Here is a 26,493-nt window from a genome sequence, read left to right on the forward strand (position 1 = left end):
CGATCTGCGTGCCTGTCTGTGCGCGTGTCTCCATCTCTGCGTGTGTCTCTGTCTCTGTGCGTCTCGGTCTCTGCGCGTTTCTCCGTCTCTGCGTGTGTCTCTGTCTCTGTGCGTCTCGGTCTCTGCGTGTGTCTCTGTCTCTGTGTGTCTCTGTCTCTGCGCGTCTGTCTCTCCGTGTGTCTCCGTCTCTGCGTGTCTCACTGCGTCTCTATCTCTGCGTGTCTGTCTCTACGTGTGTCTCCGTCTCTGTGCGTGTGTCTCTGCGCGTCTCGGTCTCTGCGCGTATCTCTGTCTTTGCGTGTCTCTGTCTCTGCCCGTGTCTCTGTGCGTCTCTGTCTCTGCGTGTCTCTGTGCGTGTCTCTCGAGCGCCCTGCCTGTCGTGTCCTCCTCCAGAAGCCCCCAGGTCCCCGCGTCTGGGTCTTTCCTGTGCCGGTGTCTCCGTCTCTGATTTTGGTTCCAAGAGCGGCCCCTCACGCTCGTGTCCCTGTGTCTTTTTCTGTTTCCCGGGTCACTTGGTGTCTCCCGCTGTCCGTCTGTGCGGGTGTCTGTCCGTCCCCTTCCTCCCTCTGCGTGGCTTTGCCGGCCCCCTTCCTTCCGCAGGAAGCCCTTTCTGGGCTCTCGGTGCTGCTGCAGAGAGTGTGGGCGCTGGATTCGGGGAGACAGCCCGTGGGCAGGGCCAGGGCCCCGGGGCGCTCGGGCGGACCTCCCTGCAAGCGAGTCCGGCCGCCGTCCCCAGCTCACGAGGAGGGCCCTGTCTCCGGCTTCCTGAAGCCTTTGTCTCCTCTCGGCACCAACCAGTTCTGCTGTCCCTTCGCTCTGACTGGAGACCTGTTGGGCGGTGGCCCCCTGAACCCACCCGCTTGGCGGAGGGAGCAGGGCCTGCACCCCCCTGGGTGTGATCTGCTCTGAGCAGGCCTTAAGTCGCGCGTCTGCTTGGTTGGGTCGGTTGGGGGCCCTGGTATTGTTTGAGGAGCCTGGGACTGCAGGTGTGGGTGGGGTCTCCGGGCTCGGCTGGGTGTGAGGTAATGCTCTGATGGATCGTGCCCAGACTGAAGCAGGAGGAGCCCCCTCCTGTAGTGTCGGGTTTGTCATTTTCTCCAGGAGAGACCCCTCCCTTCTTCACGCGGGAATGACTTCATACCACATTGTCAGCCCTCCCCCGCCCCACCCTCATCCCCAGGCTGGGCTGGGGATTCCTGAGGGGGCAGCTGCCTTGTGGAGAAGGCAATGAAGCCTTGGAGAGTCTACCAGTCCCCCCCTTCATTCACCCTTGGGGAGACTGAGTCAGGTCACATGGCAGCAGGGACTGGGCAGCCCCAGGCATCCAGGCCCCTTGGCAGGCCACACCCTGGAGGCTGGGGTGGGGAGAGGAAATACATTTGAGTCCTCCTTTTTGTGGGAGGCAGGCTTAGCGTGAGACACTTCCCCAACAGTCCCTCAGTGAGCAGGTCGCAGCCCAGCCTGCCCAGGAATGCAGTTTCCTCAAGGGGGGATGGACGACGACATAGGTTTCTCTTGTTTCTTTTCTGAAAAGGTGCTACGACTTAGTTTTGAGCAGAAATTAAAGAGTCCTCATTAATTCATTCAGCAGTCACTGAGCACCTACTGGGTGCCAGCTGCATGCCAGGCCCACCTGCCACCTGGCACAGGATGTCTGGAAGGGGAGGGGTCTGAGGGACCATCTGCTCCAGGCCCCTCAGCCCTGTTTGCTCAGCGGCTCCAGGCAGCCCCTCACGCCTCCCCTGTCAACACGTTCCTGCTGTCCTCTGACCTCTGCGCGGCTTCTCTCCCCTGTAAGACAGTCCCTACCCCAAGGAGCCAGCAGGGCCATCCCCTAAGAACAAGTCATTTGTCGTGGCACCTGGCATTTACTGAGTACTTACTCCGTGCCGGGTGCTTTGTGCGGACTCTCTCAGTTTGATACTGACTTTGCCAGATAGGAATAGCGTCTCCATCTCACTGACCAGGAGCCTGAGGTTCAGACAGGCAAGAGACTTGCCCAGGGACAGCCAGTGAGAAAGTGGCACAGCTGGGATGGACCCTTGGTCAGTCTCACCCCAGAGCTGGCCCCACCCAACCCTGCCCCACCCAAGTGTCCCCAGCCTGGCTTTGCTGTGCCTATGGTGCTGCTTCTGAGGAGGAGAACAGGCCCAGAGCCTGGTGGTCAATATTCCTGTGCCCCGCTCCTGGCCTCTGGCCCTCCCTCACACGCTGGTCCCCCTGTCTCACCCCCTGCCCTCCCTGCACTCAGTCCCTGTAGTGCTCTGAGGCCCTGTGCTTTTGTGCCTCTTCTCTTCTCTGCCTGGAACACCAGCCCCTCCTCACCTGCCCTGCAGACGCCTGCAGGTCCCTTCAAACCTCGGCTCCGAGGCTGCGGCCTGGGAGCCCTCGCTCTATGCCCTGGTCGCTTGCTGCCTGCACTCTCATGTATCGGGTGCATTTCGGCTGGATGGTCTGGATGATTGTGGCATTGTAATGGTCTGTGTGGCTGTCTCCCCAGTTACCAAGTGAGCCCCTCGAGGGCACTGCCTAGTTTGAGTCTCCTCAGGGCCCAGTAAACATTGAGCAAATGAACGAGAGGTTAATTTCTGGACTGGGAAGTGAAGGGTGTGGATGGCCAAGGAGAGTGGAATCTTAATCTCTTAGAAGGCTTCACCTTGGCCATCTCTTATTCTTCAGAAGAGAAATGTGATGTTCAGAGCGGGGTAAGCTTAAGAGTGACTTGCTACTCAAAGTAGAGTTGGGCCCAAGTGGTTGGCCCGGGCACCCAGCCATGAACCTAGAACGCCGGCCTAGAGCCCTTGTACGTCCCGTGGATCGTGGAAGCCTCTCATCTCCACTCTCCAGCTCTGACAACCTGTTCCATTTATGAATTAAAGCTCCCAGGTTTCTGTTGTTGTTGTTTAATTGAGGCTTAGGTCACTCAGAGCCCTGCCACGTCCTCTGAGGTTGTTTTGAAGGTGTAAGGGAGCCTCTCGTGGAAGAACTTGACCCTGGACAAGCTGTTGTCATTTCTGAATCACAGTGTCTGTCTAGGAGACGGAGGAAAGCGACTGGCCCCCCCACTCGGGGGTCATCACTTGCCTGTCATGATCAAAGGCACTGTGTAGAGCCAACCTGACTTCTGAATCTCATCTACTGCAGCCTCGGTGGTGGAAGCATCTTTTTGAGCACTTGCTCTGGGCCAGGTGGGGACATGGGCCCTGATCCCTGCCCTGTAGGAGGGCGCGGTTGAGCAGGGAGAGAAGCCAGGTACACAGGTGACTTAGCCAAAGTGACACCTTCCTGGAGGCAACCGAGCTGTGGCCGCCCCAAGCAGGGTCTCAGTGCTTTAGCCGCAGGACACTGCTTGTGGCTCCAGGGACCAGAGGGACCAAGCTGGTGGGGTGAGGCAGCTGCTTTGGGCCTCCAGAATCTCTGAGCTGGGAAGAGTCAGGTCCAGCGCCCAGATGTTGTGTGGTACAGACATCCGGACCAACGGTGGACATAACCTGACACTTCCTCCTGGGCCCTGGGCCCAGCCCAGGCGTGCTGTGCAGGCGGCTCCCTTTCAACAGGGGCAGCACGTCTGACATTCGATCAGACCACGTGGCCGTGACCTGGCCCCAGGACCTGGTGTGGGTCATGGAGAGGTGCCGTGAGGGGAGGGGCCCACCTCAAGGTTGTCTTTGTGCTGGCCTGGGCAGGGCATTTTTTTTTTTTCAGAAATTTACTTCATTGATGGAGCACTGATTCCAGCAGACCTAACCCCAGCAACATATGGACACGGACATATTTTGTATAGCAGTTTTGTCAAAGAGGAGGAATGAAACGAACAGGAAATGGTAGTTATGCTCAGATATGTTTTCTCATCTCTCTCTTCTATTTTGTGTTTGCCACCTTTTTCAACAAGCCTGTCACCTGCTGAATCAAAACCCAACACTTGGGGCTGGCCCCGTGGCCAAGTGGTTAAGTTCGTGCGCTCTGCTGCAGGCGGCCCAGTGTTTCGTTGGTTTGAATCCTGGGTGCGGACATGGCACTGCTCATCAAACCACGCTGAGGCAGCGTCCCACATGCCACAACTAGAAGGACCCACAACGAAGAATATACAACTATGTACTGGGGGGCTTTGGGGAGAAAAAGGAAAAAAAATAAAATCTTTAAAAAAAAAAACCCAACACTTCTCGAGGGCAGACAAATCTTCCTGGGCCCTGCCTTTCTCCTTATCTTTGCTGGGTGCTAATGTACAAACGTGTGTCTTGTACACACATCTCACTTACATAATACAGTGGAACCCAGGCTTCCACAATGGCAGTGGTGTGGCTAAGCAAGAAATCAGCTTACTTGACAAACATCTCCCCCTAACAGTCTCTTACGGTCCTTTTTATTTCTGAGAAATCTGTTACATTGTCTCCTCTTTCACTGCTGATTTTATTTGACTCTTCACTCTGTTTTTCCTGGTCAAGCTAAGGGTTTGTCTATTTTTCTTCTCAAAAAACCAACTCTTATTTTTATTTTTTTCTATTTTTCTAGTCTCTATTTGATTTATTTCACTCTAGTCTTTTATTTTTTTTAAAGATTGGCACCTGAGCTAACAACTGTTGCCAATCTTCTTTTTTTTTTTTTTCCTCCCCAAATCCCCCCGTACATAATTGTATATTTTAGTTGTGGGTCCTTCTAGTTGTGGCATGTGGGACGCCGCCTCCACATGGCCTGATGAGAATGTCATGTTCTACTCCTGTCTTTATTATTTCCTTCCTTCTGAAAACTTTGGGCTTAGTTGTTCTTCTTTTCTTAGTTCCTTGAGGTGTAAAATTGGTTTGTTTATTTGAGGTCTTTCTTTTTTTTGCTGAGGAAGATTCGCCCTGAGCCAGCAGCCATGCCAGTCTTCCCCTATTTTTTAGTATGTGGGCCACCAGCACAGCATGGCTGCTAATGGAGCAATGTATATCCATGCTCAGGAACTGAACCTGGGCTGTCGAGGCAGAGTGCATTGAACTTAACCACTAGGCCACTGGGACTGGCCTTCCTTCTCTCTTTTTTTTAATGTCAGCATTTATCACTATAAATTTACCTCTTAGTATTGCTTTTGTTGCATCTGTGCAGAGCATTTTTAGAGCCATTTATACTGGGCCATTGCCTACTCTAAGTGGCCTGGGGAATTTTCTCTCTGGAGTGTTTTACATCCACTATTTCCTTTTATCCTTGAAATAATCGTATAAAGTGGGTGTTATGATCCTCTTTCTTTGTCCTAATGAGGAAACGCAGGTTTGGAGGTGCAGTGACATGCCGCTGGTCGCACAGCTGTCAGCCTGAGCTCCTGGCAGTGGTGGAGCCCTCCCACACCTGTCCTCGGGGCTGGTGGCCCAGCTGTCACAGGTGTGCACAGCTGCCTGGCACAGCGTGGATTGACGAAGGGCTCCTGTTGAGGTGTGAGGTTCTGAGGGGGCACGGAGAAGGGAGCCACCATGGCTGAGCAGGGCATTTGTGCTACACGTGGCCTTTAAGAAGGGCTGTGGCCGGGCAGGACCTACCTGGACGGAAGAGGAGAGGCTAACAGCTTGCAAGGAAACTGGGAGGTGCGGCTGGAGCAGTGGTTTGGGGCCCTGACTGCCCAGCTGAGAATGTGGCACTTCCTTGGCCTGGCCTGAGGGAGCTTTGCGGGCGTTTGACTTGTAGGACGGCTGCTCCCGAGAGGCCGTTAGCGCAGAGGACACTGCACGTCCACTGGTGCCAGCCGCCCCGTGCCCGCAGTGGTGCTGGAGGTCTGCCTCCCGGAGAGGCCGCTTCTGTGTTACCCTGTTTTATAGATGAGGAAACCAAGCTTCAGAGAGGAAAGTGGCTCGTCCCAGGTCATGCAGCTGGGAGGTGGCAGAACTGGGATCCATGGGGTTCTAGCTGAGGCCTGTCACATGCAGGTGGCCTGCCCAGAGTTCATGGAATGAGCCAGAAGGAACGAAGAGGAAATGCCTTCCCATGAACCTCTTCTCCACATGAACACCTACATGTGCCAGATTCCCGACGCTGCCCTGTGAATGGGGAAGAGGCCTGCACAGCCTCGGCCCGGCCCTTTGTTTTGCCAGTGCAGTATAGCTGGGCGTACGTGGTGGGGTGAGGGGTTTACTGGGAGATGTGGCTGGAGGGGAAGACTCTGGGACCCAAGCGTGCCACCCTTGGGGCCTCTGCGTTGTCATCTGTAAAGTGGAGACACCAAAGTCCACAGGGTCATAGGAACGGTATGAGAAGTGACAGACAGCCTCACTGGGCGACTTGAGGATAAGCGAGAAGCAGCAGATACAGGCCCAGCACAAGCTGCCGCACAGAGTTGACCCTGTGTGCCGTTGCCATTATAAAGGACGCAGAGCATCGGGCCCAGCGCCTGCACGTGGAGTTAGGGTTAGATTCGCGCTTCGAAGTTCAGACTGCTGTCAGTCACCAGGGACAGTTTCCCTGGGGCCCCGGGCCCTCCAGCCCTGAGGCGGGCAGAGCTGGTTCTGGGCCAGTGCAGGGGCGGGGGTGGGGGGCAGGAGGAAGTATGACCGTTTGAGTGGTAACGGTGTGTCTTTCGGTTCCTGGGCCTATTTTTAAGGCCTGTGGGTTCCGGCTCTATCTGTTTCTGGGCTGGAGCAGCCCAGGAGGCTGCTACTCTGCTTCTCTCCTGAGGCAGACGCTCTGACACCTTTCAGAGAACCCTGAGGACGTTGGATCTCACACTTTGAAGAGACCACGGGTCACAGCTGCAGGGTCACAGCTGCAGGGACGGCTCTGCAAAGGGAGAGGGTAATCAGCTGCGTTGGCCCCTGCCGCCTCCCCCACCCGAGCCTGGACGTGAGGGCCTCTCTGCCCTGCTCCGTGGCCTCGGACGGCCCCATGCCCATCACTGCTGTGCTTGCCGTCCTTATTGTACTTGCTCCTTCACGGGGCTGGGCAGGCTTGCGGATACCAGCTAAGCCAAGAAGTCGCGGGAGAGAAGCCCCCAGCAGGATACTTGTTAAAAAAAACAGCTTCAAAATCCCCAAACAAATTTTTCCAGTTAACAAATGTACGTGCACATTATAGAAACTGGAAAATATAAAAGAATGGAAAAAAATTACTCATAGTTCCAATCACCCAGAGACACACTATTGACTTTGCAAAGTCTTGCTTTCCAATCTTTTAAAGCCTGTTTAAAGGATAAATGATATTCTATACATAAAGTTTCTTAATCATGCTTTCTTACTTAAAACTCCTAAAACATTTTCCATGTTGTTCAAACTCTAAATGTTATTTAAATGACTACAAGACAGTTGAGTGGATGTGCCATAATTTACTTAATTGGTCTTGTGGGAAACTCAGCTTGGAATCCGGTTTTTCACTTTTATAGAAAGCTTGCAGTAGACCTTTATTTGTGCATTTGGATGATTTCTTTAGGCTAGCAGCCTGGGAGGCCCTTTCTCAGAGGCTCTTGTCTGGCCCCTTAGGGCAGGGCTAGGACCGCACGTGGATGTGGCAGGTGGCAGACAGGTGCTTGCCGCTTTCAAGGAGAACTTTTTGAACAGTTAGCACGGCACAGGAAAACGGCGGGGATGAGCTTCCCAGCACACGGGTATGCAAGTTGCTGAGAGAGGATCCAGCCTCAGATGAGACTTGAGGCCAGACACCCTGCTGGTCTGTGATCCTTCAGTCTTCTCTTCTCGCCCTCTGGCCCTCTCGCCAGGCTTTCAGGCTCGTCTTCTGAGGGAGGGAAGCAAGGCGCGAGTGTTCCACAGCCGAGGACAGGGAGGCCTGCGAGCCGAGCCGAGCCGAGCCGAGTGAGCGTGGGCCGGGCTGGCTCCCCACCTGCACCTACGTTCCCACCTGTGGTCAGCAGCTGCTGCTCCTCCCTTCCACTCCTTGTCGCCCCTCTCCCTCCCGACTCTGGGCTGCCCCAGCCTGCCTGGTCCCCGGAGACAACATACCCTGGTCCCCAGGTCAGCACTGTGTCAGGCTGCCTGTGCCAAGGCCCTCTGGGTGCAGCGGCAAGCCCTGGTCCTGACTCTTCCCACTAGGGGCTTGTGTGGTTGGGGAGAAAGCCCTGGGAGTGCTCAGCAGCCCTCAGTCCAGTCCTTGCCACCTTTCTCACCATGCTATGTGGCTTGGGGACAAGCGTTCTTCTGGGAGCAGACCTGGCTCTGGGCTTCCTCTCCTTGATGAGCTTGCCCCTCCTGGGGTTGGAGCTGACTCTGGCAACTTGCTCCCAGTCTCCTGGTTTTGGCTCAGGCAGCAGAATGTCCTCTGGGTCCCAGCCCATCCTGGGGGCGCTGGGATGGACAAGAAGGATCCAAATTCAGCCAGTCTAGCCCTGTCCCTGTGCAATCAGGTAGTTGAGTCTCAGAGAGGACCCTGACAGAGACGGATCACAAAAGCTGGAATGCCTGGTGGGACCCTGCCAGCTGTAGCCCCTGTACAGGTCAGGAGGTTGAGGCCCATTAGTGGGTTTCCCTGTGTGTGGAGGGGAGAGAAGCTCCAGGACATCCCTTCCAGGGCCCTGTTGGCCACAGCGGGGAGCTGGGGTGTTGCTGGCGGACCTGCAGACAAGGAATCAGATGGTTTGGGGCTTCTGGGCTCCAGGGGTGGGGGCCGAGGTGAGGCTGCCCAGCCGGGAGGATCCTTGGCCCCGTCCAGGCCAGGCCGGAGAGGCAGCAGGCCACTGTGGGAGAGAGCGCCTCCTCTGAAAAAGGGAATCGGGTGCCTGACAGCAGGATACAAGACAAACACCCAGCTAGCTTCTAGCCTGAATTTCTTAAAGGCTGTGTTTTTTTGCTTCCCTTGAATGACCAGTGAATACTTGAGAGATTTCTGTTGGCAAAGTGAAAAGGAGGGAGGCTTCATTTTCAATGTTTTGTCTTTAGATGGAGGTGCTATTACTGTTTATCTTTAACGGAAAAATCCTTTGCATTTGGATGTGCTTTGAATCTTCAGAAACACTTTTTATACTTGGGACAGTACTCATGACAGAGTGAGTGAGACAGCAGATACAGACTGCTCTTTATGGAAAGGATGGATTACCTAGATAATTGGGAAAAGGCCTGACTTTCCCAAAGGGCTCGCTCTGCCATGTGCTCGTTTGTCCTCAGCAGTGCTGAGCGGAATGCAGGGCGAGTCTTGTCCCGTTTATAGAGGCGGGTCGAGGCTCGGAGGGACAGGCAGACCTCGAGCGAGGCAGCCTGGGCTGCTGCCTTCTGCTTCTTTCCGAAACATCGCTCCCTCGCCATCTTACCAGCACCACCACGACCGCACAAGACCCTCGTGCCAGGCCATTTCTAGCCTCTGCTGCCGTTGTGGCCCCGCTCCACGTGCACGGTTTTAGGGATTTCTCGTCACCGTTGCCTCTTCCTGCAGGTGGTAGTTACTGAGCACCTGGGGATGCCCCGCTGCATTGGGCTTGGCCCTGCCTCCTAGGAGCTGTGAGCTTCCTGGGGAGATGTGGCACGTGGGTGGAGGGTGACCATTCACGCTGCCCCCTGTATTCTGCCCCCACCCGTCATGGACCCGCCCAGACATTCTCTGGAGCCCCAGGCCCCCATTGCTGACAACTGCCCTCTGATATCTGTCTCCCCCTGAACATGTCACAGGTCACTCCAGCTCCACTGGCCAAGACTGGGCTCTGCCTTGCCCCGTGCCCGCAGCCCCTGCATCCCCTCTCTCTACCCGGATGCCCAAGACACGAGTCACGGGTTAGCCCTTCCTCAGCCCCGCGTGCAGCTGTGGTCGAGTCTGTGCTGTCTCTGAGCCACCTCTCATCCCCACCTGTGTCACCTCTGGGCTGGCCTGCACTAGTCACCACATCTGGTGCTGTCCCCCCACAGCTGCCACTGCCAACTGTGTTGTACTGTACTGCTTACACCTTGAAAAACCGCTGAGCCCTGTAAGTCACAGTTGAAGATCCTTTGTGACTGGCTCTGTGGACACCTGCACCCCGGCCATGGGACTGTTTTTGGGGGCTCCTCCCTGCTTTGCTGCTTCCTCTGCTGGATTTGCCCTCCTCGCCCTGTCTGTTGGGGGAGTCTCACCTGTCACTTCTCAGCACCAGGGCCCCTCTGAGGCCCTTCCTGACCCCTTGATTGAATTGGGCCACCCCCTCCCTTTCTTTGTCCCTGGCGGCACCTGCACCGATTTCTACCACGTGTGAGACTGCATAGCCTCCTGTGTCACTTCCTCTCCCTCACCACCTGGGCTCCCCTCGTCCGTCGGCCCTGGCTGTGCATCCCTGTGCCAGCTCAGGGTGGACTGATGACGGAGCGCAGCTCCATGAGAGCCGTCCAGGGAAGGGGCTCTGGGGTGGTGTGGGTGATGGATTGATGGATAGGTAGCTCTTGAGTGAAGAGGGTGATCATTTCTTGGGGAGATGGCCCTTGAGTGGGCGTTCTTCACAGATGGCAGTGCCTGGGCAGAGACAGGGTGGGGATGGGGGCAGAGAAGGTTCAGAAATTAATTTTCCCTGAATGCTGTGCTGCTTTGGGGAAATCACAGCAACTCTCTGGGCTTCATTCTTCTGGAAGAGTAGGACTGATTACTGCTCTGCCTCAATCTGGGGCAGAGACTGGCCTCCAGACCTAGAGCATCAGAGAGTGTCACAGAGGCTGCCTGTGACAGGTGACAGATCCCAGGGGCCTATGGAAGTGACCATGGGCAAGGCCCTTCCCCCTCTGGCTTTCAGTTTCCTCGTAGGTAAAATGAGGAGAGGAGGGTTGACCTGGACCACTGTTTGTTGCCTGTGGTTCTGACACGTGCTCCCCAGTCCACACTCTTGACTCCCTAAAACCAAGCCACTTGTGAAAAGCGGCCGGTTACGCCGCACCTCAGGGAGGTCAGTGCCGTTGTGTGCTTTGGGGCAGGGATAGCAGAAGTGAAATAGGAAGAAGCAGAAATAGGAAGAAGCACATGCCGCACCCCCTGAAAGGTGGGAGTGGGGGCCCTGTCACCCATCACGCAGGGCTGTGACTCCACACTTGGGGTCGTAGGTTCACACCTGCCGAGCCCCCCAGCTCTGTCTGCAGGTCCATCCTGCTGATCCACGGTTTGTCTGCAGCGCCTGCTGCTGCCTCAGGAGGTCCTGAGACCGCGCCACCTGCCACACAGCAGGGCTTGTTAGCTGTTGCCAGCTCCTGGGAGTCCTCGATCCCAGCAGCAAACCCCAAAGAATCAGCCGGAGCTGGAGCTGCTGAGGGGTGCGGGGGTGCGGGCCTCTCCATCCAGAGGCTCTGCGCGCAGCAGCCTTCCCTGGAGGTCCAGCGAGGCCTGTTGTCTCCCGGGGAGGGTTGGAGCCAGGGAGCCACCGCCCCGTTATCGCATGCCCAATATTGCGTCCTTGCTGTCGCAACCCTGTGATGAAGGGGTGTGATCCCCGTTGGCAGATGAAGACGATGAGACTCAGAGGCTGAGGCCCTTGTTCCGGGTCCCAAAGCAGCCAGTCTGGGTTTCAGACACGGTTCTCTTAGACTCCAGGCTGTGGCCTGTCCTTTCTCACACTTGGACATGTCCATCTCCCTGACGGAGGCACTTGGTACCCTTTTTTCTATGTGGCTTCCTCTGTCTAGTGTTTGAGGAAGAACCCGCCCCTGGTTTTCACAGTTGGGAAAGTCTTGGAGGTCTCAGAAGAAGCGAGAATACAGGAGGGACGTGAAAGAGGAGACGGGCGGGAGTGGGCGTTTCTGAGGAGGAAGCTGTGTAGCAGAGGGCAGGAATTGAGGAAGAGAACTGAGACCCCCCCACAGGAGGAAGTAGGAGACGACGGGGCCACCGTCGAGGGGTGGGGCGGGGTATGTTTGGGTTTGTCGGGTTTCCAGGGGAGTATGCTGAATGACACTGAAGGTAGAACAAGCCCGTTGGCGTCTCCCCAGGGCCCAGAGGGGTCTGCAAATCCTGGTTTTGTGCAGTGTCATCAGCTTTGCATCTTGGCACATCAGAAGTGCTTCGGAAACGTCGGCCTGCCCTGGGAGCCTGCGGGAGCCAAGTGAGGGGCTCAGCGCTGGGCAGACACGCAGTCCCTCTGGCCTGGGCTTGCAGGCGAGCGGGTTGGTGCAGCTGTGTGCCTGGTTCCCAGCTCTGAGCCTGGGAGTGAGGACACTCACATGGGAGCTTATGTACCTAGTCCCTCTGAATGGGTTTTATTTGATCAGATTTTTAAAAATTTTTATTTATTTTTTTAGCCTGAGCTGAACATCTGCCGCCAATCCTCCTCTTTTTGCTGAGGAAGATTGGCCCTGAGCGAACATCCGTGCCCATCTTCCTCTACTTCATATGTGGGATGCCTGCCACAGCATGGCTTGCCTAGCAACGCGTAGGTCCATGCCTAGGATCTGAACCGGCGAACCCCGGGCTGCTGAAGGGACGTGCAAACGTAACCACTGTGCCACAAGGCCGGCCCCTGAGTAGGTTTTAGTATCTCATCTGATATAGTGAGCTGGTGGGTTGTGAGCGTCTCTTGCAGCGCTGGCCTAGGCTTCTAGGATTCTGAGACTTGCCTCATGCCATGTGGCACATTGGGGTGGAGGCGGCAGGAGGTGGAATGTTGACTGGCCAGTGACCAAGGGATCTCAAGCCCAGGCAGTTGGGGAGGGTGGGGGCATGGGGTTGGGGTAGCCGGGTCACGGCTCCTGTCTGGGATGGGGCACCCTGCGTGGGTGTTCGAGGAAGCTTGAGGGATTATGCAGGAGAACAGCAGCTCGTCTTGGAGGCTCTGTGTCAGAGCAGAACGGTGAGTCAGGAGTTTGAACAAGGCCACAGCGAGGACGGGCCCGGAGGAGAGGGGCGCTGGGGTGTGGAGCTGCTGTTTGGGCCTGATAACTGTCTGGGCAGGAGTGAAGCTATCTGGGAAGAGTTTGTGGGGAGCCAGGTGGCTGGTGTCGTGTGCCCATGGCTGCAGGGCTGCAGTGGGCTTGCAGGCTCTGCTGTTTGGGAGAGAATCTAGAGAATTGCTTTGGGAACTGCCGGCTGCGGGCTGCTTGGCGGAAGCCCCACCCCAGGAAAGTGACCTTGAGGTTAGGGTCAGGGTTTACTCCTTACTGTACCCTGGGGCCTCACACGGTGCCTGGCACAGAGCAGGCTCTCAGAGCGGGTGCTGGTGGAGCCCGACCTGGATTGCAGTCCCACTCCTCATTGTGATCTTGCTGGGGAACCCAGATCGAGGCCTTTGGTTTCCTCAACTGTGAAATGGGTAGTTAGGGAGATCCCAGATGTGATCAGAGGGTTGCAAAAGTGCTTTAAGGATTTCACAACATTGCACATGTGTGAGAAGGGATCAGGCATGAAGTTCTTGCTGCTGTTGGCTTTGGGCTGAGTCGCAGAGCTTCTCTGCTGTGCTGTGCTCTGAGCCAACTGAAACTGGAGGGTGGTCACCGTCATGTGTTTATTTGTTCAGCATTCGCTGACTCGCTCTTGCGGGCCTGCCCAGGGCACCAGGTCACCCTGCCAGCAAGGTGCCTTGTCTCGGTGGAGAGACCCTCAGACAGGTGGTTAGGAACCAGTGTGCCAAGGCCAGGGCGTGGAGCTCAGAGCAGGACTTCGAGGCAGATCTGGGCTGTAGTCTGGCTCTGGAGTGGTGGGCTGAGGGTGCGCAGGGCGTTCGGTCAGGGGAGGATGGGGGCTTGAGTATGGGGGACCACACCCAGCCTTCAGGGGCTGTCTGCAGGGCCTGGCTCGTCTGGTGAAGGAACCTGGACTTTTTCCTGAAAAAGACCCGGAAGCAGACAGGCTGCTGGGCTCCTCCTCATCAGGCCACCTTGCATCATCGAAATGCCGCACTTCCCTTAGGCTGGAGCAGAGGACCAGCCAGGCCTGTGGGATTGCTCACGTGGGGACCTGTCTGACCAGTACTTCTCCATCCAAGTGCCTCCTCACGGCAGCCTGGGGCCTCCCTGGGCAGCTCCTTTGTGTTCTGTGCCCCAAGGGAGGGCCTTCAGCCAGCGAGGAGCACTGAGAGACACGGGTTGATAAAAGGCCTATTGAGGGGCCACAGAAGCCTATTCATTCTGCCCCGGCCCGCCCGGCCCTGCGTGGGGAAGCAGCCAAGGGCCAAGGGCTGCCTTGGACTCTCCCCAAGGAGGCCCGTTGACCCCTCACCTTTGGGAGGGGGCCAGGCAGAGCAGAGGCTGCTGCCGAGCCAGGCGTGCTCTCAGGAGGTGCCTCTCGGGACCCCCGACCCAGATGGCCGGCAGACGGGCTGGGCTTCGGGCATCTACAGGTTGTGGCGCGCATCTCTGCCCAGCCATTCTCCTCACAGCGGGGAGACTCCATCTCAACCCCTCCTGCCAAACCCTTCGGGGCCCCAGTCCTCTGAGGACAGACACAAAGCCCCCAACCCAGCAAGGACACGCCGGGAGGGCCTGTCCCCAGCTCTGGCTCCCTCTCGGCATCCCCGCTGTTGGGGCCTTTTCTCTGTCCTGGCCTCACCAGGGGTGCCCCCACCACGGGGCCTTGAATGCTGTCCCTGCTTTGTGCACCTAACTCGTCGTTTTCGTCACACCCTCAGCTGACACTGCCCTCGGGAGCCTCCCTGACGCCCCTGACCGGGTCCAGCGTCTGTCGTGCAGGCTCAGGGTGCACAGCCTGCCCTCCTGGCCCTTCCCAGGCCCTTCCCAAGGCAGCCAGCCGTCCTACTTGTCTGTGTTAGTTTTTGATAAATCCTGCCTCCTCCCGAAGCTCCGGAGGGCCGTGATGACACTAGAATAATACTTGCTAACTCTGATGGCTGCTCTGTGCCAGCGCTGTGCCAAGGGTTTCATGCATATCAACTAATTAAAACTCCCAACAGCCCGGAGAGGTGGATTCCTTATTACCACCATTTTACAAGTTGAGACAGGCACCAGGGGCTTTGGGATTGCCCGTCACACGGGCAGAACTGCAGGAGCCAGGGATGGACCCCCAGCAGTCAGTTCCCATGCTTCTCTGCTTCTGCGTAGCCAGCCTCCCGGCCCACAGACATTCCGGTCATTGTGAACTATTCACTTTAATGTTAATAGCCGTTAACAGCCTCCAGTATTGTTCTCCTCACTTCTTCATTTCCCTTATCCTAGAGAGCTCTCCTCGGCACAGACAGAGCTTCTTCCATTCAATACGTAGGATCCCATTCTGTGAATGATTTCTATTTCATTCACTTACTTCTCTCTTGATGGGACCATTCCAATATTTTGCAGACAGTGCTATAACAATGACACAGTTTTACACAGGTGAGGGTCAGACTGTAGGAAAAAACCATCAGGAGTGGAATTGCTGCGTCAGAGGTATAAGCATTTGCAGGTTTTGTTGCCCGGTGTCTCCTTGAAGATTTTATCGGTTTACCTTGCTGCTGCCAGATACGAAGTCCCCTCTCTCCACACCCTCTTCAGCCTGAGTGTCCTTAGGTGCTTTGATTTTTGCAAATCTGATAGGTGAAAAACAGAATTTTGTAGTTTTTGTATACTTTTCTCTAATTGTGTGAAGTTGAGCATCTTTTCCTTTTTAAAAGCCATTTGTATCTCCCTTTGCTTCCCATTCTATTTGATTTTCTTATGCATTGTATGAAACTTATTATTTATTAAGGAAATTAATGCTCATTTAAGAGTTTCAATAATTTTTCCCGTTTGTCGTTTTTTCCTTTGTTTATGGTGTGTGGGTTTTTTCCCTATAGCGATGTTTTATTTTTATGTAGTTTGATTTATCATTCTTTTCTTTGTCAGCTTTTGTGTTCTGTTGAAAACGTCTTCTCCCTCTCTGAGAGAAGAAAAAGATTCTCTCATGGTTTATTTCTTTTTTTTATAATTTTACTTTGAACATTAAAAGTTTTGCTCTTTTTGGAATTTACTTTGACATGAGCAGGGACATGTTCTTTTTCCTCAACCAGCCCATTGTCCCTAGACCAAGTGAAGAATCAGCTCCTCCCCATTGACTGGAAGGCCATCCTTATATAAACTAAATTGCCATGTGTTTCAGTTTTGCTTTTGTGTGTTCTGTTCTGTTCCATTGATCTAATTATGCCCCAGTACCGTCCTGCTTTCATTCATTTCATTCATTTCACTTATTCATTCAAGTAGCCAATGTTTATTGTTTCCTAGAGGCCAAACACTGTTCTAGGAACTAAGTATACAGCGGGGACAAAGTGATCAAAGAGGGAAAATATTCATACCATCGTGGAGCTTGCCTTCTTGAGAGGCGGCTCTGTTAATACATAGATCCATTCAGGTCGGCAGGTGTTAGCAAATATGGCCCCAGGCCCACTCCGGCCTGCTGCCTGTTTTAATAGATAAACTTTTATTGGAATGTAGCCATGCCCATTTGCTTACTTACTGCTTTGGCTGATTTCATAGTTGAGACAGGACCATATGGTCTTCAGAGCCTAAAGTGCTTTCTCTCTGGACCTTTACAGAAAAAGTTTGCTGGCTCCTGTACTCGGGAAGGAATGAAAGCAAACAAAATAAATAGGTGAAATATATTCAAAGTCACATAGCAACTGGTGCTATGGAGGAAAATAAAGCAGGAAGTGGTAGGGGCTGTGGGGTGTGGTGTATATTTTAAACACGGTGGTTGGGCAGGGCCTCTCCGAGAAAGTGAAGAGGGGGAGGTAAGCCTCCTGGGGGACTTTGAGCAGGGAAGTGACAGGAACTGATTTCGGCATGGGGACCAGTTAGGATGCTGGGACAGTAATCCAGGCAGGAGACGGTGGCCTGGCCCCAGGTGGAAGAGTGGTTCGTGAGAAGTGGGTGGATTCTCGGTTTGTTTGAAGGTGGAATCAGTCAAACGATACAGAGGGAAAGTCAGAGAGTTCTGCTGGGGGGAAAAAAAAGCAGTGGTAGAAGTGAACAAATCTGTAAGTTAATAAATCTGTCCGGGAAAATGAGGAGTGAAAAGTGTCCGTTGGAGTCAGCTTCTGGTGAGACGGTAGCTAGAGGGTGCTGTGGGGTCAAGGGAGGCCTTCGGGATGTTTTTTCAAGTTGTGTGAGTCTTGAGTATTGTGTTTGTTTTAGGGTTCTTTTGGCTACCAATGAAGAAACCAACCCGTAGTAGCTTAGACATAACAAGAAGTTCACTGGCTCACAGTCCGAGGGCGGGCTGAGAACTCGCACCCCAGGAAGAGCAGGAACGCTCAGTCCTAGGGTCTGGGTGGCCCCGCTCTCTTCCACTCCGTCCTCCACTGCTCTTTCCTCTCCCACAAGTCCGCCTCCTCCGTGTGGCAGGCAGAGGTGTCCACCAGCCCCTCAGGTTCTGTCTGCAGCACTGAGGGTGCTGGATAGTTTGGGGTGATGGTGACATGAGGATTTGGCTTTCTAGTATGTTCAGTACCTGATAGGAGTCATGTCCCCACAGCACTCTTTCTGAATTTTCCTGGCTGTTATTTTAAAACATTCTCTTGGCATTTTCTATTGGGTCATGGTAAATTAATAGATGAAATTAGGTAGAATTGCTCCCTCTATGATTTGAATATTCTTAAGTGAGAACTCGGTAAACCATTTCAATTGTCCAGATCCTTTTTAAATGCTAAACAGAATGTTCCCCCCCATTGTATTTTCTAACTGGGAGCGTCGTTTTATATCAAAGCTGTCAGTTTCTGGACATATCGGTGATTTTGTAGCCAGATGCTTTATGACTTCTATTGTTTGAATAATTTTTTAATTGATTTTTTTTTACATTTTCCAGGTCAGATGTAATATCATCTGCAAGTAATATTGATTTTACCTTATCCTCACAATTTCTATTATTATTAATATTTTCATTGTCTATTTGCAAGGCCTAGTACCTTCAGAATTAATAATAGTGGATTGTGATAATACTTAATTTGTTTCTAACTTTTTCTATCTGAGATATATATCATGTTTAAAGAAGCATCTGTTTATTCCTATTTTATGGAGAATTATTTTTGAAATCAAGAATGGGTGTTGAATTCTATTGAATTTTCTCCCAGCATCTGTGGAGATGATCATGTGTTATTTCTCATTTGAACTATAAATATATAGTGAATATATGAATAGATTTCCTAATATTGGACCGTTCTTGTATTTCTGAATTAAATCCTGCTTGGTCATGGCATATCATTTTTTTAATGGATTGGTGGATTCTTTTTAATATTGTGTTTAAGATTTTTATGTTGATGTCCATGAGTGGGATTAGCCTGTAATTTTCTCTGTGTGTGTGTGTATGTGGTTTTTGGAATCAATATTATGCCTCCTTGTTAAAAAGAGTTTGCAAGTTTCTAGGCTCTAAAAATATGTCAGTAGCATTGGAGTTATCTGTTTCTTCAACATCTGGTAGAATTGCCCTCTCAAAGACGTCTCTTGGGGGCCGGCCTTATGGCCGAGTGGTTATATTTGCGCGCTCCACTTCAGCGGCCCAGAGTTTTCCTGGTTCAGATCCTGGGTGCCGACATGGCACCACTCATCAGGCCACACTGAGGCGGCGTCCCACATGCCACAACTAGAAGGACCCACAACTAAAAATACAACTAGGTACTGGGGGGATTTGGGGAGAAAAAGCAGAAAAAAACCCCAAAAACCAAAAAAAGTCTCTTGGCCTGCTCCGCCAAAGTACTTTTTTGGGAGTAGCTCTTAGATTGTTTTCTCTATTGTGATATGTGACCGTCATTTTTAATTGCTGTAAGCTGTTTTAATTAGGATGTCACTGTAGCCTGCATGAGCTATGTAGTTTAATGGTCTGGAACAGGATTGGGGTGGGTTTCAAGGAATGCCTTCTAAAATCCAATTCCTGACGATTTCCAAGGTCTGGATAATGGAAAATGATTCCAGGTTATTAATAGCAACATCAGAAGCAGGCTCATTCATTGAGTGTTTGTGAAGGACCAGGTGCTGTTCTGAGCACCTTGGATTATCCTATTTAGCCTCCATAGCAACCACAGGGGGCAGCTGCCATTCTCTCAATTTTGCTGATGAGGAAACGGAGGTCTGAGAGGTTAAGTAACTTACTCAAGTAGGCAGTGCGTCAAGAATGTGAATCAAGTCTACCCTTAAAGTTTATAGTCTGACAAAGGCTTCTCCCCACCCCGTATTGTGATTGCATTAATATGAGGTCTTATAAGGAAGTTCCCTTCCTTTTTATTATACGTTTAAAGAATCACTGTTGTGGAAAGTAATTTATGTTAAATTGCCACTCTGTTGGGGAGTGGGCCCTATAGCCCCTGCACACTGAGCGCCTCGTCTGGCCGTCCTCTCGGATATCGTAGAAACCCTGAGGGTGCGTCCGAGCTCAGGATGGCCACTGTGGATGCCCCTGTGTCAGGGTGTGGGCAGGGCCATTCCTGGGGGCTCAGATGTGTAGTGGGAGGTTGAGAAGAAGCCCGAGCTGATTTCCTGGCTGCCTGACAAGTGACCAGGTCCTCTTAGTCTCCTCATTTGTAAAGTGGCCAGAAGACTCCTGGGCCTGCAGGTGCCTGTGTGTGGAGCCTTGGAAAGAATATGGACTCTGTTTTGAGGGGCTGGGTTTGAGCCCCATATGCCATCGAGCTGCTGGATTCCCCAGCTTCAATTGCATTATCTTTAAACTGAAGACTGAGGCTTTAAACTCAACCGAGGCCATCCCCGGTTCATCAAGTTGCAGTGAGGATCTGAAGAGGTAGCGAGTGGAAGGGCTTTATAAACTGTAGAGTGCAGGGCAATGTGAGCTGTCATCCCTCCTCTTCATTCCTTAGCCAGTACCGTTGAGCTGTTGGCACTATGTCACCCATTCAGTGTCTTGCAGAATGAGGCAGAGAATCTGTGGCAACGCAGAGGCGCAGAGCACGGCACTGGGGCATGGGAGGCATGGTGCTAGTCCTCATACGGCTATGTGCCCTCACTTCCACTCATCGCTGAGGCCACTAGTCCGTAAAGGGCTCTTCCAGGTCTCAAGTGCAAAGGCAGAGGCTTACAAGAGCAAGTCAGTTGCTTGGAACACACAGGAGGCAGCTGGATCCCCGCAGCCCTTGGAGCTGGCAGATATCAGTTTTTCTGATACAGTCCATGACCAGTATTCATGGATTCTATATTTGCAAATTCACCTACTTGCTAAAATTTATTTGTAACCCTAAAATCAGTACTTATGGCACTTTCATGGTTAGTTGCAGGCGTGCACAAAGGGGTGAAAAATTTGCATCACAAAATGGGCACATTCCCAGCTGAGGTGGAGCAAGGCGACGCTCTGCCTGCTTGTTTCATCTCATACTGTAAACAGGTGTCCTTTTCCTGGTCTGTTTAGTGCCACGTGGTTTTGCATTTTTGTGCTTTGTGTTGGTGATTTTGCTGTTTAAAATGGCCCCAAGCATAATGCTGAAGTGCCGTGTAGTCCAGGCAGGAGAAGGCTATGATGGGCCTTATGGGGAAAATATGCGTATAGGTAAGCCTCCTTCAGGCACGAGTTATAGTGCTAGTGGCCTTCAGTTCAATGTTAATGAACCAACTGTGTTAAATAAGGCGTGTTTAAGCAGAAACGCACATAAAACAAGGTCATGTATTGATTTGTTGACGAAAGTGTTGTGACCAGAGGCTCACAGGAACCCCGTATCTCCCCCAGGCGCAGTGGTTTGGTATTTGCTAACTCAGTGTTTGTGGCTGCTTATAGAAGATCACCACCACGAGCGAGACGGCCTGTAACCACTGCTGCGTCAGGAGCCCAGTCCGCCTGGGAGCCAGGCCCGCGGCACGGAGCTGTCCGTGGTGCTGCCCAATGAGCGGCTTCCTCTCTCCCATAACTCTGTCCACTGGATTCACAGGCCCAGAAACCCTGCTGCCCAGGTGGCCGGATGGTAGGAGGACAGGAACAGAGAGAGTTCTGGAGGTTAGGGAGCTCTCTGCTGAGCGGAGTGGCAGCTCCCAGGGCTTGTGACCTAGGGTATTTCTCTCTGGGTAAGCCTGGGGAAAGGATGCGGAGAGGAGGGATTTACCTGTGGGAGAGAGACAGCACTGATTTCACAGGCCACACACGGGTCCACTTCCCCCTTGTGTGTTTATTCACACACGGTTACTACACCACATGGTCCAGGGACACTGCAAGGTTTGGGATCCAATGCCCTCATCTGAGCAGGCGACACTGCCGACAGAGACATGCAAAGCAGCAGGGCAGAGGGTCGTCACGAGCCCACATGTGGACACAGCGTCACAGCTTACGAAGGACTTTCATATCGGCCTCTCTCCCCTAGTCCTCACTATTGATTCCGGGACGGTGGCAGGTTACACCTGACAGGTGGAGTCACCGAGAGTCAGAGAGGTTCAGGGAACCTGGCTAGGGAGGAGTAGAGTCAGGACCTGAACTCAGGTGTTTGACTGGAAATCCTAACACTGCCCTGTGCCCCGGGAGTCAGAATTCTCGCTCAGCCTTGGCCTTCCTAGCTCTTGGACGGCACTGCGGGGTCTCTGTGTCTGTCTCCCCCTCCCTCCCGCCTGTCCTCCCTCTGAAGAGAGGGGGTCCCTTCTCCCTCCCCCTTCACTCTCTCTCTTTCTTTAATGAGCTGTATGGCTTCATCAAAAGTCATACATTCGTGGGGACAAGTAGAATAATCTTACTATTAAAATATTAAAAGTTAAAAAAAAAAGAAAAAATATCCTCTGTTAGGTTTAGCACTCCTGTCATCTGGCGTATTTGTTTCTGCTGTTTGCATGTATTTTATGTGGCGGTAGTCAGTGTGTCTCCAGCCTGAGGCTCTGCTCTTTCACCAACTACTATATCACACACATTTCCATGCATCTACTTGTTGTCTCCATAGGCCTCCTTTTAAAAGATTACCAAAGATTGCCAAAGTTTTCGTTTAAGACATATAGCATAATTTCCCTAGATTCAGTGTCAATCATTGCAGAATATTATTTTCTTTTTTTTCTTCTTCCTTATTATTATGATTATTGTTGTTGTTGTTATATGTTTTGCTCTCATTTAATAACATAGGAAACATCTTTGTGCTATTTTTTATTTTTTGTTTCTCTTCCATAAGGTAGATTCATTGAAGTATGAGAAATGCTCATTTTCTTTTCACAAAGGATGTAATGATTTTTGTTATCTAGCAATGTATGAGAGTTCCCGGTTCAATGCACCCTTCCTGGCTTTGCTTTTATATTTTTTATATATATGATGTATATATTACAACTTTTTTTCCGTTTTATTGGCATATAATTTATGTGAAAGAAACTGCACCCACGTCAAGTGAACACTTGGTGAGTTTTGATGGCTATGTGCGCCTGCAAAACCACCACCACAACCAAGAATCAGAATCTTTTGGGGCAACCGCCAATCTGCTTTTTGTCACTGTGGGTTTTGCCTTTTCTGAAACGTCACGTGACTGTGATCATACGGTTTGTGGCCTTTTGCGCCTGACTTTTTTTGCTCAGCGTGATGATTTTGAGATTTACCCGTAGTGCTGTGTGGATCAGTAGTTTCTTTTCATTGCTAGTGGTAAAACTAGTCCACCGAGTGGCTGTATCACGTTTCACGTGTCCATTCTCCTGGTTTCCATTTTGGGGCTATTATGAATAAAGCTTCTGTGAACGTTTGTGTCCCAGGGTTTGTGCAGACACACGCTTCATTTCTCTTGGGGAAGTACCTAGGAGTGGCTGAACCATTGGTAAATACATGTTTAACTTTGTACGAATTTGCTGGGTTTCGTAAGTGGTATTTTTTAAACACCTAATTTGCTCTCTTACAAATGACAGCTTGCCTTTTTGCTATGAGTTTTTGACTACTACCGAGATTCATATTTTCTTGCACTTTTGTTAACAGCTTGTTTCCTTTTTGGTAGGTTACTTGTTTGGTATTTTGCCCGCTTATCCAGTGGAGTCCTCCTTGTTTTCTCTCATGCCTGCTGTGATGTGGACTCTCTGCGTTACGGGCACCCCCCTTCACTGTGGACGTCACTCCCCTGGTCCTCGTGCTCCCTTGGTTTCAGTCGGCTCCTCTTGGGCACGGACAGGGTTTTGACTGTTGAAGAGGCAGCTCTGACCTTTGTGATTTCTCCTCTTGCTTTTAAACATTGAGTGTCCTGGGCGTGGAGATGTTCTGCGTGATGCGTTCCGTCAGTGTCTTTCAGTGCGGCACCCGTGGCCCCTTCTGGCAATTGTTCTGGCAGTTCTGTGGCCTGAGCACCTCTCCCTGTCCTGCGCCTGTGTTGGGGGGAGGAGCGTGGGGTTTCCCTGGCAGAGTACGGCTTCTTCCTGCAGGGTTTGTCACGTTGGTACTAAAATAGTAACACGAATGGTAATATCTACATGATATTCTACAGCTTACAGTGAATTTTTAAGCCCCTATTCCTTTCAGAGCTTGTGGGCACTGGGTCTCCTGCCTCGCACATGCCGGGCAGCCAGTGGCAGCAGGCGCTCTGGAAGGACAGGTGAGGCCGGCCGTGTCTGGACACCTGCTCCTTTTGTCTCCCAGCCGCACCTTCCCGGCGCACACGATAGGCTCCCCAACCCTGTGCAGCTCGGCAGTGCTTTCCGCTGTGGAGTCGTTTCTTAGAGCCCCGGGAAGGCCGAGCGGGCTTCAGCCCTTGTGCGTTGGGTGGCATGTGGAGCTTCTTTGGAAGATCCTTCTTAAGTGGCTGAAAGAAGGTGGCAAATCCACTCCCTGTGCTCTGCATGGGTGTGTCCAGCCTTCATGTGGACAGTCTTAGCTGGGCCACTCCCTTGCTGTGGGCCCCTGGGCAAGTTACCCACTTCACTGAGCCCGTTTCCTGTTAAGTTGGGATAACCCATTTATTCAGCCAGTGTTTACTGAGTGCCTGCTGTGTGCCTGGCCCTGTCCTGGGTGCTGAGATCTTTGTCATCAAGACAAAATCCCTCCTCCTTGGACGCTGCCATGCAGGGGAACAGACAGCAGACAGATAAGAAAACCAGGTATGACGAGAAGGGTTGTGATGGCAGTGAAGCAAGATGACGGGGGACCCTGGGGGCACATTTCGTATGGGTCAGGAGAGGCTCTGAAGAAGTGACATTTAAATGGAAACTGGAATGGCAGGAAGGAGCTGCTGTGCAGAGGTCCCAGGGCAGAGAATGGGAGGAGGGGGAGGAGCAGGTGCAGAGGCCAGCCGAGGTGGGCCAGCACTGATGTGGTCAGCCCCCGCCAGGAGGCCAGTGCGGCTGGGGAGGAGCGGGGCAGGGGCCGTCGGGGAGCACTGTGTCAGAACTTGGGATTCGAGTCTGAATTCCATGGGAAGGTTCTGCGGGGGCGGGAGAACATCTGTAAATAAAGATCCTTGGCTGCGGTGTGGAGGGTGGCCTGTCGGGGTAGGAGTGGAAGTGGCAGCTCGTGCATCCCAGTGGAGATGGCGCCAGCGTGGGTCAGTGCTGGCCCTGAGGGCGGGGAGAAGGATTGGTGTGTGTGGCGCACGTCGGACTTGCTGACGCCCACGGGGCTGCCGGGAGTTTCGGTTGGGAGCATGTGTGTGGTGGGACCAGCACTGGCTTAGTGCCATCCCTCTCAGATGGCGTTTGGGGGTGGCCTCTGGGGTGCCTTTGGGGCCGGGCTCCAGGAGCCCCTGTGAGTTAGAAGTAGATGCTGGCAGGCAGTCTGCAGGCTTTACTTGTTAAACCAGGGTGGATGAGCTGTGAAGAAGATGTTTTGTCAGTGTTATAAGGCAGGGATAATGGGACCCCATATGTGGACCCCGCTGTGCCAGAGCCTGGATGGGCACGTGGAATACTAAAGAGCAAATTGGTGTGTTATCTTGTGCCATCTCCAGCACTTCACTCCTGAAACCAGACTCTGCATCCTCCCGCCGGCCCGAGAACGCCCCCCACTTATTGTGCTCCCAGGGCGTGCCCGCTGCCTGCTAAACAGTTCGTATTAATTATCTGGTTCCTTCGTTTCGCCAGGTTGCCGAGCAAGCATAGCACATCGTGTTTTCCAAGAGCCTGAGTGCGGGTCTGACAGCTCTGAGGACTTAGCAGTTTCTAGCTCTGTGAACTTGGGCGCGTTCTTCATCCTGAGTCAGTTCCTCTGTGAAGGGGGGCCATAACAGTGGAGTGCCGGTGAGAGTTTGTGAGAGCTCTTTGCCCCGTGCTCAACGTGTGGCAAATGCTTAACAATTCATAGCCGCTGCTCTTGTCCTCATCATCGCTGGTGTCTGGGAGCCCGAGGTCCTACCACCGGGTTACTTCTCTTGGCAGAATAAAAAGCAATCGCCGGGGAAGGGCAGTGCTTGCCTCGAGGAGGGCCGCTGAGGGTGCACTTTGGCCTCCCTGTGGCAGGTGGCGGGATTTTGAGCCACGACCCCCTGATTGTCATGGCCAGAGTTGCTTCTGTATCCACCGCGGGACCAAGAAGCATTCGGCACCGGCAGTCTTTGAGCATTTAGTCTAAATGACCTTCTGCTGGACTCTGGGCTCAGAGGAAGCTAGAAGGAAAACAAATGTACGGGGAGAGTTGGAGTTTTATCCAGAAATAACATAGCAGCTGTGCTGGATTTTGTGGGGGATCTGTGGTGGCATGAGTTGGGCGTTGCCTGTTGTAGAAGTGTGGCAGGGATTTCAAAGCGCTGATGCAGAGTGATGCAGACAGTGTCTTTGGTTCCGCCTGGTGCCTGGGAGCCTGGGTGCTGGCTGTCAGTCCGCTGGCTCTCCTGGCCGCTGCCCCCTGAGGCTGACAGCTTGCTCAGTCAGGCTGGCTGACCTGGACTGCGGACTAATAAGACCATTTCTGTTTTCTTCCCTCTGGGAACCAGGCACGGTGTGGGAGGGGGTGGGCCACAGGCTGCCCACGAGGGCAGAGGGCAGAGGGCAGGAGCTAGTTTGGAGCCCTGGTTCTTTGGTAGGGGCGTGGCTGAAATAAAGGCTGGGATTTTCTTCCAGAGCCTGAGGGCCGACCCCCAGGAGGAGGGGGCTTGAGCTGCAAGTCAGGGGACCTGGCCAGTCCTGTTCGGGCCACGGAACTGCCTGGGAGGCTGAGGGAGTGTGCTGACACCCACCGGCCCTCTGGGTTCCCTGTCTCTAAGGGTAGAGATTAGGTCAGGTCCTTCTAGCATCAAAGCACGAGGACTAGGTCACAGTGATAAAGTATTTTCTGGAGAGGAAAGAAAGAAACCAGCAACAATTTAATGTTTTGAGTTTTTAAGAAACAGGTCTGTGGCATATCTTGAAATTTAATGGGATCTGTCTAGAAAGGGAGGAAGCCCACCTTTGTTGATCCTGCTTTGTGCCAGGTATGGGCTCTTCACACTCACGGTCTCAGTGAGTCTGCATTCACTGTGAGGAACCTGGGGATCAGAGAGGCCAAGCTGCTTGGCCGCTGTCACACAGCAAGTGGCAGAACTGGAGAAACCCAGGTTTTTCCTACCAGAGGCTATGGGCTATTTCTCCTTGTGCGGGAAAGATTATGAGAAAGAATTATTTATCATAAAGAAATACCATTTGTGGGGCCGGCTCCGTGGCCGAGTGGTTAAGTTTGTGCGCTCCACTGCAGCAGTCCAGGGTTTGGATCCTGGGAGCGGACATGGCACCGCTCGTCAGGCCACGTTGAGGTGGCGTCCCACATCCCACAACTAGAAGGACCTGCAACTAAGATATACAACTATGTACGGGGGAGTTTGGGGAGATAAAGCAGAAAAAAAAAAAAAGA

General features: G+C 52.8%; 1 protein-coding gene across 2 annotated transcripts in view; it reads left to right on the plus strand.

Annotated features, from left to right (window-relative positions):
- The first annotated feature begins 3,702 nt into the window (after positions 1-3,702).
- Positions 3,703-26,493, plus strand: part of KIAA0930 (KIAA0930 ortholog) — a 36,800-nt gene continuing 14,009 nt past the window's right edge. The window contains exon 1 of one of the 2 annotated variants that reach the window (XM_046646794.1): positions 3,703-3,824. In XM_046646794.1, coding sequence (XP_046502750.1) covers positions 3,806-3,824 — 19 coding nt within the window. In that variant the 5' untranslated portion in view covers positions 3,703-3,805. The remainder of the gene's footprint in view (positions 3,825-26,493) is intronic. The other variant, XM_046646793.1, reaches the window with a different exon arrangement.

This window comes from Equus quagga, chromosome 19 (genome assembly GCF_021613505.1).
Source record: "Equus quagga isolate Etosha38 chromosome 19, UCLA_HA_Equagga_1.0, whole genome shotgun sequence".
Lineage (NCBI taxonomy): Eukaryota > Metazoa > Chordata > Mammalia > Perissodactyla > Equidae > Equus > Equus quagga.